At 44.8% G+C, this 18,801-nt stretch overlaps 1 protein-coding gene and 1 non-coding gene across 7 annotated transcripts in view; both read right to left on the reverse strand.

Annotated features, from left to right (window-relative positions):
• The window catches only part of MORF4L1 (mortality factor 4 like 1), a 41,456-nt gene extending 25,581 nt beyond the window's left edge, over positions 1 to 15,875 (reverse strand). For 2 of the 6 annotated variants that reach the window (XM_075896809.2, XM_075896805.2), the window contains exons 1-6: positions 15,739 to 15,875; positions 10,605 to 10,651; positions 3,829 to 3,896; positions 1,440 to 1,466; positions 946 to 1,032; positions 77 to 157 (exon numbers count right to left, since the gene is read on the reverse strand). In XM_075896809.2, coding sequence (XP_075752924.1) covers positions 77 to 157; positions 946 to 1,032; positions 1,440 to 1,466; positions 3,829 to 3,896; positions 10,605 to 10,651; positions 15,739 to 15,778 — 350 coding nt within the window. In that variant the 5' untranslated portion in view covers positions 15,779 to 15,875. Of the gene's footprint in view, positions 1 to 76; positions 158 to 945; positions 1,033 to 1,439; positions 1,467 to 3,828; positions 3,897 to 10,604; positions 10,652 to 12,547; positions 12,594 to 15,738 lie in introns of those variants that run through there. The other 4 variants (XM_075896810.2, XM_075896807.2, XM_075896806.2 and 1 more) reach the window with 3 other exon arrangements.
• A 420-nt stretch (positions 15,876 to 16,295) lies between these two features.
• Positions 16,296 to 16,368, reverse strand: TRNAK-CUU (transfer RNA lysine (anticodon CUU)). The gene has a single exon. It is a non-coding gene; the product is annotated as a tRNA-Lys (tRNA).
• Between the last annotated feature and the right edge of the window lie 2,433 nt (positions 16,369 to 18,801).

Raw genomic sequence — 18,801 nt, forward strand, 5'->3', positions numbered from 1 at the left:
CAAGAGTAGTGAATATAAGTGAAAATAAGTGAAATGACTTGATAAGCAAAGAATTTGTTTTAAAAAAGCTTCTTACACTTCAACATTTTTCTGTTGCAGTCCAGATGTCTTCTTGCCCGGAGCAGCACCTCTCATCTTGCCCTCTGCATACTGTTCCCTTTAAAAACAAATTCAGAAATATGATTTTGCTGCAAAGGTAACAGATCATGCAAACATTGAGACAACATGCAATGAATGCGTATAAAGAGAACAGACACTGAGGGAGCCTCCTTCATGATGCAGAGGGGGGGGGGGGGGCTCCCACTACTTACAAGTATATCACATCACAGTATTTTACCTACACGTGGACACTCAACCTTCCCTCCCCTCCCCCCAGAATTGTGAGAAATGCACTGGAGTGGCTTCAGAAGTGTGCTTACTAGAAATATTTGTATTCTTAAGGGGCCACTTTTTCTAGAGCAATACAAAAAAGCATTCATAAGGATCAATATATTTAGAGCTCTCTTACTAAAGGCTAACTTTTTGTAAGAGTGCATTACTATTTTACATCATAATATATACCATGAGCTCAATTAGAAAGATCTGTTTTATTTTCAGAATGCAAATTTGAGATACAAGAAATCTCCTTTGTTCAAACCTCCTTTACACTTTTCCTTGCAACTTAAAATTCTCATACTTTAGGTTTTGATTAAAAGGTATATGGAAGTCAAGGGCCAGGCCATTTGACCACAAGGTTATAATAAGGACACGTACATGCTATAAATCTGAGGCAGCCCCATGATTCCCCCCCCCCCCCACACACACCCCTCAAACAAACAAAACAGGGGAAGAGGATAATAATACATTTAAAATTAATAAATATTCCCAGGGAGATTTATTTATTGGGCTGAAGCACTATAAAAAGACATAATGGTAAGTCAAATCAGTATACCACAAAATACTTACTGATTGGCCTTTTGAAGTTCCTTCTGTTTCTGCAGATTCGTGTCCACGTATTTGAGCACTCTGCTTTCTGGAACCCATTCATCCCAGCTGAAAAATCAAACCACCATTTGCAAACATTGCAAAATTAAAATCTGTTCCCAATAATTAATTAAAAGAGTTCACAGGATTTGAGACTGAACTTTTGCTTCTGTGATAAGCCATGAACTGGCACGACAGAAAGTGTAAGTTATCAGATAAAAATGCATTCCCACTGATTTGTCTAGGGCAAAGTGAAATCTTCAGTCTTTCCTGCAGATTGCCAATTGGGAAACAGACTCCCAATCTTAAGAGAAGGGCACTTTAATATTTTTAAGTAATTTTTTTTAAAAACAAAGGGCTACACATGCTATAACATGGAAAATCTGCAGACATAACTAAGTTATGCAGCAAGATAAATTTACTGTATCTATTCCAACATATTTTATATGTGAACAAATTCAGCAATAAGATCTTACTGTAAAAAGAAGAGCTCTGATTTCTCTCTGTAAAGGAAACCAAGATGGCATGAACACTTGAAAAATCTGAAGGTAAATAATTTAATATAAACATGTGTTGGAGAAATTGCCATTGTAAGCAAGCAAATGCCACTTTGACAAACAGTGGATAATTTTTCAGCAATTTGACAAAAGATTTTAAGTTAGAAACATTAAAATGGCCATATGAAATTATGTACATCTTTTCCGAAATCTCAAGTTGTATGTTTATAAAAACGTTTATGTAACATACAGAGCTTTGTAAATTAGAGATTCTCAACCTTGCATTTCATGGTGAAGTAATGATCTCATTGCAAAAGTTGTCAAGCTTAGAATGCCAAAGTTCACTTTAAGTCTTGAGATTCTTACAGTAAGTTTAGTGTGCAAGTATAACAGAAAACAAAAATAACACACCCAACTGTATATATATATTAGAGGTTATATATTTAAGATGAGGGCCTTGGTGAAGTATTTAAGCCACTTGATCTTTGCTCCCAAAGTTTATGTTGTCAAAAACCCTCAAGAGAAGAACACTGTACAACTCCCTGAATGTATTATACTATATAGGATGTGAAAACTACTTACTACCAAGACTTGTAAAAAAACCACTGGAAATTAAGAAGTTTAAGACTCATGTGTTAGAGAACCATAACTTAATTATGAAGTCAAATTAAAAAGCCATACAGTCCCAGTTGTCTAGATGTTGCAGCAATGCCACTTTTAATGTAGATAATTGGAAGCTTGGAAAAGCAAGAAAATAATCAAAGGCAAACAGTTAGTGCAGGTGGAAAAAAGACAAGAGAAAATCATCTGACACAGCCAATGGTACCCACCATTACACCAAAGAGAATGGATTGTAACTGATCCATAAGAGTCAGCATTAATTCAGCAGCGCTACAGTGACAAAACACAAATTAAGCTTCGTGTCCCACACAAGGTCTTTTACAGAGTATATGGCAGTCATGTTCACACAAACCAAAAGGACTCTTTGAAAAATTGTCAAGTTTTCATATTCCATCAGCTGCTAAGGAAAAACAACTACTTACTGCTCCACACTCAGTGTTAGACTGCAGAACATAGTTAAACTTGAAACTCAGCCATAAAACTGACAGCAGAGTAGTACCGATGAAGCTCTCTAGTCCAGCACTCTCTGGTCCAGCAACATCCATGGTCTGGCATGATTTTAGCTAGCCAGATGTCCACTTACGGGTATGGCCAAGTTTCCTGCAGTCTCAAAGTTTGTTTACAGCCACCAGTCCTGGCTCTCCATGTTCTGTGTGGTTATTTAGCCCTAATTGACCCCTCACTCTCTTCTCAGAGCCCAGCAAGCAAGGGAAGTGTTGGTGATGCTGCTAGACGATATTGATCTTCTGTGGTCCAGCAAATTTTCTGATTAGCACCAGTCAGATCCTGAGGGTGCCGGACTAGAGAGGTTCAACCTGTATATGCCTTTTGAAAATTAGAACACATGGTAACCTGCAAGCAGCCCTGTAGATGCTGCATCAGGGCTGTTTACAGAAAGTTAGTGACCAAGATAACTTGTAATCAGAACATATACTGTTCTCAACCCTTATACATCACCCAAAAAAACTCAAGTATACTTGCCATTCCAAAAGCAAAATGCTTTGACGGCCTTTTCATCTTTAGAGCCATGAAACAGAAGTTTTAATTCTTGAGAGGAGAAAATTCAAAAATCTCATTTACAAGAAGGAAAACCTCATCAGCAGCTTTACTACAACTTTATTTCACCCCAACCTCAAGCATGTTGCCACCCAACAGGCAGATGGTGCAGGAGAGACTGAAAGACTTACCTATCAGAACTTCAGCACTTCATCTCATCTATTCTGAGCGCAACCCTTCTCCTCCCCCCTTCACCTAACCCTACTCCTCTTTGCACCACTTGTCCTAGCATTTGGCTACAAAAATAGAACAGATGGAGGCTGACTAGAGAAAATATTGTTCCACTGTTCAATAAACTGGAATAGTTCCATATCCCACTATACAACAAAAGCTTACTGAAATCCTATGTTTTCAAAGCTAGAAACCTTTTTCAAAATGGGTAGGCTGTGCACTCGACTGCTGTAACAGGGCAACCTAGTGGCACTTGGAGCTAGTTTAATGATCCAACTGATGCACCAAAGGAAATATACTTTTAAAACTAAATTATTAGTTGAGCAACATTAGCCTTGTGTTATTCCATGCTTAAATAGTTAGGCTTTGCTGCAATACATGGACTTAAACTCATGTTAATTTCTGTGCTAATGAAACATTTTCAATTGACTTACGCTTGGTAGTGTCAGTCCATTAAGCTAACACCAGCTGGGGTAATCAAAGGAAAATTAAGTCTTGTTTTCAGAGACTTATTACTTACTTTTTATTCCAACCACTGTAATGTATAAAGTATTTCACTTGTTTGTCCTTTATGGCAACCTTTACACACTGAAACAAAGAAGAAAGTTGGGTCAACAATATGATTTGAACAAAAAAAAAAAATCATCTCTGGAAGATGGGTTAAAAGCTTTCAGTCTAAATTCAAAGATTCCTGGGCAAGCCACTGAAGTACTCGGCAGCAATGCCACTACTGACAAGAAATTGTTCAGCAAGAGATGCACATTATTACTGGCTTTGCTTCAGTTACAAAAAAAAGTATAGAGGCAGAACAACTAATGCCCACTAAGCTACCCAGATGTTTTTGAAGGGCTTAACTTCCATCCAGAGGCGAGCAAGAGAACATGCAGCTGATTAGAAGACAAGGAGCAGGTCACTTTAGCCTCTTCAGTGATTTCTGGATGGCTAACCAGAAGCCAGGTGTACATAGCAAATGACTCCGTCTAATTCTTCACATGCATACCTAGACCCTTGCAAAGCTGCAGATATCCGTGCGTATCTTCAGCTTATTTCTGCTGATACAGATGCAGATATAAATTTTGTATCCAGAACCCAGGAAATGTGCAGATATCTGCTTTATATCCACAGGTGTTTGCATCCCAGATGTAGATATCTGCAGATCATTTCTGCAGATGTAGAGACCAATTTTATATTGGCACAGGGCTCTATGAAGACCCCTGTCTTGCAGAGGAGGAAGTTAATCACAGGAGATGACTTATCAAAAGTAAAGGAAATGTTATTTTGGATTTTTGCAACCACAAAGCAAGCGCTCTGGTCAGCAGTAATTGCTTGCAATAGGTACTTTTCAGGCTTAAGAATTTCTGATGAAAGGATAAACAAAGTTTAGCTTATTCTCACTATACTAGACTACGGCAACCTACAAGAAACATTCAAAGCCTTGACTATCTAATCAAGGCAAAGATAAATTGTAGTTACCCAGTTAGAAGTTAGAGTACACAGAGGCAAACAGAAAATGAGCATAAGCAGTAAAACAAAATAAGTTGCTTCATCAGACCACCACACTGTTTACAGATTCCTTGACTAAGATCAGAATGGGCCTTTAGAGCATCGAGTCTGACCTCCTGCATATTGCTGGCCATTACATTTCACCCATTGATCCCGTACCAAACCCAATAACTTGTGTTTAGCTAAAGTGTCCTTCCAGAAAGGCACCCAGTCTTGATTTGAAGATACTGAGACAGAGAATCCATCACTTCCCCCGTTAGCTTGTTCCAACAGTGCATCACCCTCACTGTTAAAAATTTGTCCCCTACTTCTGGTTTGAATGTGTCTGGCTTCAGCTTCCAGCCTTAAGTTCCAGTTCTGCCTTTCTCCATTAGATTAAAGACATCTTTAGGACCCAGTGTTTCCTCAAGTGATCTCAAACTTTTTGGATAAACTAAACAGATCGAGCTCTAAGTTTCTCACTGAGGCATATTCTTGAATCACTTTGGTGATTCTTTCCTCCGCTCACGCCCCCACCAGCCTTTAAAAAAAAAAATGTCAGAAGAACTGTTCTATTATTCTAGCTAGAACCAGTTTCACCAATATCATACACAGAGGTAAAAATCACTTCCCTACTCCACGTTCCAAGTACCTCATTACGCCTTTATCGTAGTATCACAACAGGAGCTTGTGTTGAATTGCTTGGCCACTACGACCCCTGAACTCTTTGCGGAGACCCTGCTTTCCAGGATAGTCTATGTGGGTGGTATGGCCTGCAATCCCTGCTCCTAAACATGACCTTAAATTTGGCAGTGTTAAAAATAGGGATGTAAAATCCTGTTTAATCAGTTAACTGCTTAAACATTAATCATTTCAATAGAGGTGAGCAAAGGGCCACTCCAGCCTGACTGGGCTGGAGTGGTCCTTCACCTATGGCATGGTAGGCCCAGCCTCCCCCTCACCGTGGACAGGGGCTGCTCCCGCCCAGCCGGGTTGCTCATTAACTGTAACTAGTAAGCAACACTTGGTAAGAGTGTTGCTAACCATTCCCATTGCTAGTTTAAAAAAAACCAACACACATTTTGTTGGAATGGGTCCAGATAACCAATTCCCATTCTGAACACTCCATACGAACATCCTGTCTTCAACCACTCCACCAATCTTTAGTGATATCTACATGGAGATCAGTTGTCCTGGATACACACACATACTTGCACTAGCTAGAGTATTACTGGCAGCGTTGTTGCGGGACCATGAGCAGCAGTGACCCAGTTTCACTGCGTTGATACTCATGGGTTTCAGGTAGGCTCATACTTGGCATAGCTAACTCATGACTCTGCTGATACCCATGTTACTGGGGCTACTCTGTCACACTCCCACCCCACAGTGGGGAAGTGAACTGTGTGTCATTCACTGACTTATCAGAGGGGATTTATATTTACTTCCACATGGCTCCTGGAAAAAAGGTAGTCATGTTGAACCTAGTATTAATTAAGGATGTTAAGTAACGGTTAATTGACTAGATGGAAATTCCATTGACTACTCGACTAGTCGATAGGCACTTCCGCATTCCCACTGGGGCTCTTGTACATTTCAAAGGAGGAATGCGGAACTCCGCGTGCAGCCTGCTGACGCCTGCTGACTCCAGGCTGCAAGCGGCGTGCCAGCTTTGAAACGTACAAGGGTCTCCAGCCCAGGGAGTCCCGGGCTCAGCTGTGCGGCACTGCCCCTTTGAATGCCTCCTTGGCATTTCAGAGTGGCAGCACTGTACAGATGTTCCCCAGCTTTGACATACTCCTTCCCCTCCCCCTCCCCTGCCTCTAATAGAGGCAGCAATCGGGGGGGCGGGGGGGAGAAGAATCAACTAGTCAACTGACTAGCCGATAAGCATTTGCTCATCAGACAGTGACTAGTCCTTAACATCCCTAGTATCAATCACTGCAGGATCCCTTGAAAATACCTCCATTTGCTGATTTCCCATTGACAACTATTTTGATGTGCGCCATTTAACCAGTTAATTCTTCTAACATATACTCTAGTGATATTTTATAGTGCTTAATTTTTTTTTAATCAAAGTGTTCTGTGGTACTAAGTCAAATACCTTAACAAAAGGCAAAGTATATTACATCTGCACCGTTATCTTTATCAATCAAGCCTGAAATCTTCCCAAAGAATGAAATCAGGTTTAGAGAATTGTTTTTCCCCATTAAACTTTGGGGACTGGCATCATGTTCTTAGCCTTTATTCATTAAATTCCATTTTGCCCGTATCAGCCAGCTTGCTCTTTTTTGAATACGGGCACAACATTAACATACGTCTGGAATTTCCCTTGTATTCCAAGATTTATTAAAAAATTATAATCAGTGGGCCAGAGACTGCCTCAGCCAGCTCTTTTAGGACTCTTGGGTGCAAGTTACCCAAGCCTACTAATTTAAAAACAAACATTAATCCAAGAGAATTAGACAAACCATGTAAGTGAAAAAACACAGATTAAAATGAAAAAGGTAAAGAAGGTTCAAGTAAATCAGAAGGGCAAATTTTGGGGACCACGGTATTCTCTTTACCAAGTGTACCTTGTATGCCAACAGACTGCTTTAGTTTCAATTATGGAAAAAAATATCATTTCTTCTATACTCCCAGTTGTCTTATCTAGGGAGACAGACGAGCACAGAAAGATAAGCTAGAAGACAAAAGGAGATGGAGAGGAGGAAAGGAAAGGAAATCAAGGACACTATCTGCCATAAGCCACTAGAGACTAAATTCTCCCTTAAGACGCAACTTTTGTGCCTCTCCCGCACCACAGAGTGGTCAGATGCTGGCTCTAAGTGGGCAGCAGCGATTACTCTTGCATTAGGGTAGAGCTGGGCAAAAGGCGGCCCAGGGGCCGGATCCAGCCCATCAAGCCACCAGATCTGGCCCACAGACCATGCTGCCAGGACTCTCAGACACGCAGCTGCATGGTTTACAGTACAGTCGGTGTGGCTCTCTGCTCTGCAAGGTAGGGGAAGCTTTGTGCTGTCTCCCTGCCCCCAGCCCAATCCTCAGCTCCTATTGGCTAGAACAACTGTCCAACAGGAACTGACCCCAGCCAATCTCTCAGCTCCTATTGGCTGGAAACAACCAATCAAGAGGAGCTGAGAGAGTGGCTTGGGGAATGGGAGCAATGCAAATCACTTTGCCCTCCCAGAGCTGAGCGCCACGTGGAGGGAGTAGCCTGCAATTTCAAGCGGGGCTGCAGCAAGCAGGGAGCCCAGCCTGCTTGGGGGGGGGGGGGGGGGGGGCTGCAGACTTGGGTTCATGCCTCCGAGCCAGAGTCTGCCTCTGGCACCCCTGCCCCTCCTGCACCCCAACTACCTCCCCCAGGTCACCATCCAAACACTCTGCACCCCCCGCCCCAGGCAACAACTCCCTCCCAGACCCTGTACCCTTCCCACACTCCTCCCCCAGGCCAGAATCCTCTCCTGCACTCACCCTCCCAGACCCTGTACCCCATATCTCCGCCCCAAGTCACCACCCACACCCTCTGCAGTCTGCACCCCCTTTTCCCAGGTCACAGCTCCCTCCCAGCCTTGGCCCCCCCAGGTCAAAATCCTCTCCTGCAGCCATACCTCCTCCCTGACCCTACACCCCAATCCCCAACCCAGATCACAACCCCCTCCTTTGTCCAAACTCCCTCTCAGACCCTACACTGTCTCCTGCACCCCATTCCCTTACCCCATGCTCCCTTCTGCACCCAACCGCCATCCTAAACCCTGCATCTCCTCCACAGAATAGTGCAGCCCTTGACCACTTTCCAAAATCTTGGTGTGGCCCCTTGCCAAAAATGATTGCCCACCCTACGTTAGGGAATTCCCCCTCAGGCACAGAGCCAGCAGAGACTGTTCTTGCACCAGCCCACCTCACCTCTGCAGAGGGGATGCATGGCGCAGCATAGGAGTGAAGAAATACACTGACCATGCTCTGGCTTGTGTGAGATGCACAAGAGACCACACAGCAGTGGCATCAGAAGGAGCAGCCTAAGAGATGATCAAATTGACAGAGGAGCTTGGACTGGTGGCCACAGAGATTGGCCCTCAAGTTAGAAAGCCAGAATGATTCTCCCTGCCCTCCCCGCTCTCCTCCGCTGGGTCAGGCAGAGCTCAGCCACAGGAGGCCATCTGGGCCTGGAGGCACACACTCAAATGGAGCCCATCGTCAAGTGCCAGGAGAAGGGAAGGAACACACTAAGTAACACAACAAGTTACAAAAATCGTACTGCTTTAATCTTTGCACCCATTGCACTCGGTTAGGGTGAGTGAGCCCAATACTTAAAGTGAATCAAGATTGTGTCTAAGCTGTATGAGATGCACTCTGAACAACAAATCGAAGTCTCATTGTTGGAGAAGTACCCTTGAAAATGCATTACGGTGATCACTTCTAAATGGCATAAATAGAATCTGGGACACTTGTAAACACTCTCTTTGCCAACCCCATTCCCAATCAAGTCCATCCTATAGTAAAGGTTAATTGGGGAAAAAAAAAATCACTGATAAACTAATTAACGCATCAGTTTGTGCTTAGGCCTACCCGGAAAACTAAGTATCCCAAGAAAACTTCTACATAATCCCCCAACCTACATGCCTTCTTCTTTCAAGAGGAAAATTGTTCTAGCCAGAAGAAAGGGGTTCAAGGACAAAACTTTAATACTCAGAAAACACTGCACGATTGCATCAGGTGAAGACACTTAACCCAAACGGTTTCAAAAATCAACTAGCATACTGAAAGACTTGCGTATGAAGCATTGTGTATGTTCCTCTATTAAAGCCATTAATGTACAGTTCAAGATTAAGAGGGGTAGCCGAGTTAGTCTGTAACTGGAAAAACTTAAACAAATAGTCTTGTTACACCTTAGAGAGTAACAAAACATGTAAATGGTATCATGAGCTTTCGTGAAGTAGGCTATGAAGTGTGACTAGAGAAAAGGTGCAAAAAGGAGACAGAATGGATGAGCCAAGCAAAACCAAGCTTCCTGATCTAACTTCAGGATTATTTTAAACTCCTAGCTAGTGAACAAGAAAAGCATGGCATCTGAAATTGGTGTCTGAAGTTAGGCCTCTTGGAGGACAAAATAATAAGGCATGAGCTACTCCACTTATTACTCCCTTTGGGGGCCGTTAAAGGCTCGTGGAAATAATCTCAACACAAGTGCAGTAACTGCACTGATTTACACACAATCTTAGAACCTAGAAAACTTCTTAGAAATGGATCTGACTGGAAAGATGATAAACTCAGAGAGCACTTCAGTGGCTTGAGACAATTCAGTGTCTTACCTAACTAATGACGGATTAAAGTATTAAGAGATGGCATTCATGATGAACAAGGAGGCCAAACTGGAACCCAAACCAACTTTCAATGTTATATGTATGCATTAACATAAAATATGTTCCTTAGAATCTGAACGCATACTTAGAAATTGCAGAATTCTAGGAGTCTACATGACATATATTCCATTTCACATATGGTGGTTTTACATGCATGCACAATTCCACTGACCGTGTCAGTATACTGCTTCAAATCCCCCGCTTCCTACCTCTATTATACCTTTACGCAAGTTTTTAATGAACATCCATAACCTACAAATGTACTTTACAGTTTGTAAGAAACCTACAGTTTTACAAAAAAAAAGTTTATAATATTTTCTTGTCAGTTTATCTTGAATTCTTGACATAATCCTATCTAGTGCTTAGTCAATAGACTACTGTAATCCATTAAACTCTTGTGTTCTTTATGCAAATGTTTTTTGCCACCATCTCAAAAATGAGAACCCAGACATACCTTTGCTTCATAAAGGAGAGGTCCATGAAAACACAGCACTCGTTCACCTGGAAAAGTTTGCAAACAGCCATCTGATTAGTCATATTAATGAACAATGCTGCACACAAAGACATGCATTTTACAAAAGAACACAGGAAGTCAAACACCATTAAGAGTGCTGTGCTAAGAGGTGATCCAGAGGCAGCTTATGCCTACACACTTGTCAAGCGACAAAGCATTCCAAAGGCCATCTCTTCCATTTTTAAGCAGGTGCTTTTTGAAGACAAGCAGTGAGTAAGCTCAAAGCGCCCTGCACCATTTAAACCCCACACTTAAATGAGCAGCCACACAAGGGGGTTGTGTACCGCCTGTGCCCCACAACCACTTCTGTGCAACTCCTGCACTGGCTGGCACTGGAAGCCACACTGTATGGAATATCCTGGGCTGCCCCAACCACCTACTGATGCCGACATAGAATGGATACAAACGGTTCACAGCCCTCTAATCCAGGCTACAATCTGAGGCAACGGCTGTGAGGAAACTGTACAGCAGTGTTACACCGGGTTCTGAGCTGGATTCTTCCTGCCTAGCCTCAGCACTCTGGCTCTACAGGAGTGGACTGAGTTTCAACCTGAATGTACAAGCAGTAAATAGCACAGCAGAAACATCTCAGCCTTACAGATTTCAAAGGGCTGTTTCATATGTTGAAAGGGAACATGCTCTCTTACACAGCCATGCTACTGTCTTGTTTCCAAGTTATGGAACAAAAGACTTATTTAAATAAGAGTTTGTCCTTTTCCTTGAGGAAACCAAGGACCTGACACCTCTATTGTCTAAAGAAAACTGACTATAATGACGTCAACTACTTCCCGTCCCCAAAGAAAAGCATGCAGCTGAATGAGGGCATTGAGGGGGAAGTAGTTGTTTCACTTTTGATCAGGATTTCAGCTGCTATAAAATCCTTATTCTGCAGTTGTTTACAAAGCGGAAGTCTAATTTATCTAACAGAAGGCAGTACTGTACAAGAGGAAACATCTTCCCTCAGTTCTTATAACAAAGATTGCACCCTGTATACCAAAATAATTAAGCTTTACCAATACCTTACAGCAGGGGTTCTCTCAAACTGTGTGATACCGTGACCCCCCCTGGGGGGTCGGGACCCACAGTTTGAGAAACACAGCCTTACAGGGGATACAGTCCACTGCTTGAGAAACCAATAATCCCTTCTTTTTGCAAGAAGGGCATTTCTAGCTTTCCTTACTCTATGCCTACAAAATAAGCTGGTTTAATACTGCACCAAATATTTAGTGATACATTTACTAAGTCACTTTTCCAATTAATAATTTATTCCCTTATTCAGTAAAGTGGTAGGATAAAACAGATTTACAGTGAACTCCACAAATAACCAGCAGGATTTCGTGCTCAAAATGGGTCAGAAAAAGAGATACATTGACAAGACAGCAAATCCAAGATAAAATAGTTTGCTGTGCAAAATTATGTCAAGAGAACATCTGTATGAAAGCAGCTTACCAAAACCGGTTTGATATTTCTAGGCAATATTTTTTGCACAGTGGAAATACCAACTTATTTTAAAAGGTTTTCTGTTTAATTTAAAGCCAGTTACTCAGCATGCAAAACACCTACTTAAAATGACTACACTATTTCACGACTATTTTGCATTGCTTGTTAACACCACTAGAAAACATGCCTTGTTTATTTGCTCTGAAAAATGAGCTGCCTAAGTTTAAGGAGAGTTAGACTCTTTACATAAATACAACAAGAATATTCTGTGGCACTATTTCTGCAGGACTCCTCACTACTGAGAAATCAAAGACTGACAAAAACCTTCTCCCCATCACCTACACTCATACTCAAAGAAAACACATTAGAAAGAAGTTTACAGGAGTCTTCCCCACGCCAACTTAAATCAAAACAATTCTGAATTGTATGTCTATAGTACATACCCACAAGGTGCACTACAGGGGACCCCTGCATTCAGTTTTCCTAAAGTCAGACATTTTTGACTGGAGCACACTAGGGTCTAAACAGCTCTGAAAAGATAACCAGACATGCTTTGTCAATATTCTTGAATACCTAACTATGCCAAGTGTTTTTGTTGCTTAGCAATGCTGCTCCTAGCTCCTAAGCTAGAGCTATCCCCGAGCCTGCAAGTTCTTCTGCCCACATGGCACAATCTTGGCTTCCATGGGGCTCCAGATTAGGAATGAAAAAAACCCATTTAATTAGTTAACTGGTTAAATTTAGCATTTAACCAGTTAACTGATTAAACGGGGGCAGGCTGGAGTGACCCCCCCACACCATGTGCAGGGGCTACTCCAGCCCAGCTACTTCTGGTCCCACTCTGGGCTGCTGGCTCCCAGGCTGCAGGGGCTAGGAGTGGGGAGCCTTGTCTGGGGCTGGAAGCAGCAGTCAGGAGGAGGTGGAGAGGGCTGCTGGCTCCCAGGCCACGCAAGCTAGGAGTTGGCAGCCTTGTGCTGGGCCGAAAGCAGCTGCTCCCCCCCAGCTGCCCCTCCCAACCCCATGAGAGGCTGACGACTCCCAGAGCTGGCAGCCCCATGGGGCTGGAGCAGCCCTCCATCCATGGCTGGCCACTCCTGGGTAACGGTTAACCAGTTATCTGGCATAGGGATGTGAATGGGTAAGCAAAAAACAACAACAAAACACAAGTTGCAAGGATTGGGGCTTCAATGCTTAATGCTGCAGTAGTTTTACATGTGTAAGGTGAATTCTAATGTATTATTCATTAAGGACCTGGTCTGACTCCCAGGGAAATCTTTCCATTGACTTCTGAAGGGTTTCAATCAAATGCCATCTGCTGGATCCAGATCCAGAATGGACAAGATACAAGGCAAAAGACAACTTTGCAAGTTAAATCTGTTTTTTTTTAAATAAGCAAATACATACTGCTAAATCCAGGGGAAATTTTTAAAGACCACTTGCTGTCAGCTTCTCTAAAGCTAAAATAAAAAACCAACTGGCATATTACACACTACACCAGAAAGTCACATCAGCACAAACAATACCACTTCCCATATCTACGAGTACAATTCAACATGTACATTCAAAACACCCATTAGTCTTTCAAATTACATATTTAAATATTACCCCTACAGTTGTCATTTGTCTATTCTAAAAAACACCACCTATTTTAAAAGCAGATTTTATTGAGTAAGTTGCATCTTTCATGAAAAGTGTATGTCATGTTTCAGCTTGATGAGAATTAAGGCCTGGTCTGCATTACCATTATCTCAATGCACGGCAGCTTATGGCAGCCTATGCACATGTTTACACTAAAATTTTGCCCTAATCTAGACAACATAAGGTAACACAGCAGGGCATTTCACTCTGCATTGGCCTAACTATGCTTCTCATGGATGTAGCATCAGCAGTGCATTGCTTATAGTGACTATTACTGGCTTCCAGAAGTCATCCCACAATGCCCCACACTGATAGTACAATCAGTACGAGTGCTCCTGGTGAGCGCACACACGACTGACAGAAGAAACCAGACACACACAAGTGATGTAATTACTGCAACTGCTGGATGCCGACGTAAATAAGGTCAACTTAATTCTGTAGTCAAGTCATGCCCTAAAATATTATGTCTAAAAAAGGGGGGGTTGTTATGAACAGAGATCACCATAGTTATAACAGTGTTGCACATCACCACAATAATCAGCATACTGTAGTTTACAATATCCTTAAGCCATACTTAATAAAGACTATGTCACAAGACAAGATACAAGATCTCCAACTGGGCGATCTTATAAAAATAATTTAAGTAATGAAGTAAACATACTTCTCAACCTCAAGAAAGGAAAATCTTGACAGTCCAACTTGATAAAAAAAATCTTTCAATGGCTTCAATGCCCACTGATATCTATCAGAATGCTTTGACACACACCGATGAAAAAGACAAAAGTCAAGCACACTCTAAACAAAGGAACAAGTCCTGAGTCTCCTGGGTGAGCTGAGAGCATTGAGAAGTATGGAAAAAAAACAAGAGAATTATCTAAGAGAAACCACTGCCATTTCCTAATTCTCTGCACGCAAGGGAGCTGGAACATCCTAAAAGCCCTCTGCCCCTCAGGTACCACACAAGGGAGTCCAAATTTGCTTAACTGAGGGCCTCATTGAAAGACTGCCAAGAAGCTGCAAGCCCTCTGTAAAATGGAGTACCTATATTGCAGCTACCAATCGAGTAGCTGGAGGAGATGGCTTCCAGCAGGGAACCATGCACCTAGATCTAAACTGAAAGGCCATTCTGTTTCACCACAACCTGCCAGGATACATCATCTCCATGGGTCATAACTGACCTCGTAGGCCGTGTTTCAACCCTGCAGCCCACAAACCACTCTCTCAGACACACAGTGCACACAAGCTGTGTGAAGCACAGATAGTGACAGTGGTTTCACCTACAAGCAACTGGGTGAGGAGGTTGTTTTGCCTTTTTTCAAAGAACCATCTCTTCCTTTTAGCCCTCCGCTCCCCCACTGCAGAGATAGGGGGGAGGGACTGAAGCTGGAAGATTAAAAAGGGCCTTTTTTCTGGTCCACACCCCAGAGCTTTGTAACTACTGGAGCATGGATTGGCCACAGAATCAGCTTCCCAGTCCCCACTACCCCAACACCCTGTCACCCCCAGCCCAGCCAGCATCCCCTGCACCTCTCCAGCCTCCCAGCCCCATTCCCAGCCCGCCTCCCATGGCACCCCCAGCCCCACCAGTACCCCCCACCCCAACAGTCCCCAGCTCCCATCCCCCACCAAAAGAAACTCCTCACCCACGCTCCAACAATGCTCCGCAGCCCCCCCAACAACCCCCCACACCCACCCATCCCCCATCCCAACAATAGCCCCCAGCTCCCCTCCCCCACCAACAGCCAGCCACCCCCCTACCCATCCTCCCCCACCCTCCCACAGCCCCCTGCACGCCTTCCCCAGCCCCCCAACAGCCCGCGCTCCAACAGTAGCCCCCCCTCACATCCCCCCCAACAGCCAGCCTCCTCCCCCATCCATCCATCTCCCATCTATCCTCCCCCCCAGCCCCCCCACTCTCCCCCCCCAATAGCCCGCGCTCCAACAACAGCCCCCCCCTCCTCCCCCCGCTCCAGGCCGCCCCGCCGGCCGCACTCACCCTCCTGGAATTTGGGCTTGGGGTCCTGCTTGGGCGCCATTTATAAGAGCCTCGCCCGCCTCCCCACCCCTCCCCTGCCGGCGGGGCCGCGCCAGCGCCACCGCATTATAGCGCCCAGCCCCGCGCCTCTGCGCATGCTCCCGCCGCCGCGGGCATGCCGGGACTTGTAGTCCTGGGCGGGGCCGGCCCCAGGCTTCCCTGCAGCGCCACGTGCGCTCTGCCCGGCCAGGGCGTCCCGTGGCCAGCTGTGCCCAGCGCCCGGCCTTGGCTCGGAGCAGAGGGCTGCGCGCTGCACTTCCCTGCACAAGGCACAGGCCTGTGTCGGGCCCTCCCCCGCGCCCTGTAGCCTTTGCAGCCTGAGCCCCTTCCGTGTGCTTCTCCCATCACTCCTCCTCCCCGGCCAGCGGCCCTTCGCTTGCATCCCCCTGCCCGAGCCTGGGGAGTCCGCGTTGCTCTTAGACGCCTAGCAAGCCAGCCCAGGACCCCACGCGATCCTGGGGGAGTCTAGGGAGCTGCATGGAAAAACGTTCTTCTGGGAGTATAGGGGAAAAAGGTTGCGCCCAACGTGGGGCTCGAACCCACGACCCTGGGATTAAGAGTCCCATGCTCTACCGACTGAGCTAGCCGGGCTCTTGGAAGCTTGAGTTGTTTGGTACTACAGTTGACAGTATGCCTCTCTCATGCAGCTTCTCTCAATGTGAGGCTTTAGGCAAAGGATTTAACAGGGCTTAAAGGGATTTCTGGATTACTGCTACCAGTGTCTGTCTCCTGCATTTTTGCAAGGGATCCCCTGCAAACGCCCCCTTGTGGCCAGCTGCAACCTGGACCTCAGCATGCCACTGGGCATAGAATGGGCACTGGGAAGGGATGGGTGGCCAAGGTGTGGGATGTTCATGCAGCTTCCACAAAGGCACTTTGGGAGAGGAGCCCCGTTAATCTCCCTGTTGTTTCAGTGGATTGTGTCCACACCATGCCCAGCCACCAATAGGCCTCCTAAGAACAAGCAATTCACTTAAACCGCTGCCACACTTGTGCCAAAATGTGGAGACAAAGCTGTTTTGTGCCCACGAAAGCTCATGATGCTATATTGTGTTTCCTAGTCTCTAAGGCTGTGTCCAGACTCCATGCCTCCGTCGACGGAGGCATGTAGATTAGCCAGATCGGAAGAGGGAAATGAAGCCGCGATTAAAATAATCGCGGCTTCATTTAAATTTAAATGGCTGCCCCGATCTGCCGATCAGCTGTTTGTCGGCAGATCGGGGGAGTCTGGACGCGATGCCCCGACAAAGAAGCCTTTCTTCATCGACACAGGTAAGCCTCGTGAAACCAGGTTTACCTGTGTCGATGAAGAAAGGCTTCTTTGTCGGGGCATCGCGTCCAGACTCTCCCGATCTGCCGACAAACAGCTGATCGGCAGATCGGGGCAGCCATTTAAATTTAAATGAAGCCGCGATTATTTTAATCGCGGCTTCATTTCCCTCTTCCGATCTGGCTAATCTACATGCCTCCGTCGACGGAGGCATGGAGTCTGGACACAGCCTAAGGTGCCACAGGGCTGCTTGTTGTTTTTAAAGCGACAGACTACCACGGAAACCTCTTTGAGGAATTTTGTTCCATGTTTTACTGTTGAAGCTGCCCTGCTGCCTGTGTTTAAAACCAACCGGCAAGCGATGGCTTTCCTCTTCTCTCTTCTTCAAAACACAAGGAAGCAGCTTTCTTTTAAAAAATTAATCCGCCTGCAAACTCTCCTTCTGGACAGCAGGGTGCATGAAACTAGGACCCACCTGTGAACAATTCGATTCTGATTCACCTTCTGTCTGTGCAGACCGACCTATAGCACCATCCCAGCAGGGCCAGGTTTCAGGCTGCTGAAGAGTTCCCAGTTTCAGGCACAAACCCCTACTAGTGCCTCAGAGTCCAATGGCTTTAATTCCCAGTCAAGCCTGAAAAATTGAAAACTTTATGTTCAACCGGTGGAACCCCTTTGCTCTTACAATATATCTGTGCTTCTCAGTGGCTAACCAGAAGGGCCCGCTGGGGTGGCCCCACCTTCTGGTGGGTGGGTAATGATTGGGGTGGTAAAACCCCCGCATGCTGGCTGGGGTGCTAGCAGAGTGAGGTCAGACCAGCACCCTAGTCCAGGCGCAGGTGTGTCAGCCCCTATGCCCGAGCAGGGTGGACCTGGATGAAAAATAAGTGTGTCATGGCCCACCCACGTCAGGCCCACCCCCGCTAGACTTCTGCTTTTGTTATTATTTTCACGTTCATTGGATTAAGAATATTCAGATTTTGAACATGGGGTGAGCTATGATCAGAGTGTTCATATATTAACCAACACAAATGTGAGATCAGTTAGATAATAAGTTGTAGGGACCTGGGGACTGCTGGTTTGGCCATTCACAAGCACAGGTGCAAAATTCTGTGACTGTAAAGTCCATACCCATGGATGAGTGTGGTTGTGTGCAGCCTCCCCTCATCTAATCTCTATTTTTTAAAGGTTACAAGACTTGAAATCCTGGGGAGACTTTAATTGATGTTGATGGTCTCTAAGCCTCGCCTACACAGGTGTATGTGCTTCATCTTTTCAATATTTTCAATAAATATTAAAAAATGAAGCCCGCCAGTTAAACCTGGCACCGAGCTGTGTTTGACACAAGTAAATGTAAATCCCTTAAGATATTAAATATCCAGGGGTTGATGGCTGTGTGGGCAGATTTAGCAGTGTGCTGGGTGCACCCTGTGTTCGGTACCTTACAGTTTTACTAGATAATATCTCACTGCTCCTGCTGCTGCCCATAGACTCCAGTGATGTCAAAATATACCATGACTGATTAAACCTGTGTTGGGGAAATCTCACTCCCCTGGGGTACAGAACCCCCAGAAGGGTCCGAGGCTGGAGGTCAAAGCAGTGAGGCAGGAGAGAAATCTAGAAGGAAAACTTTATTATGCATGCATGCAGGCTGACAGCTACCAGAGTGAGAGCAGCAGCAGCCCTGAGAGACAGGTTCAGGGATCCTTTATACAGTATGCTCAGACAGTTTAGTTGTTGATTGTTTTCTTTAA

Source organism: Pelodiscus sinensis, chromosome 14 (assembly GCF_052426305.1).
Source record: "Pelodiscus sinensis isolate ZL-2025 chromosome 14, ASM5242630v1, whole genome shotgun sequence".
Classification (NCBI taxonomy): domain Eukaryota; kingdom Metazoa; phylum Chordata; order Testudines; family Trionychidae; genus Pelodiscus; species Pelodiscus sinensis.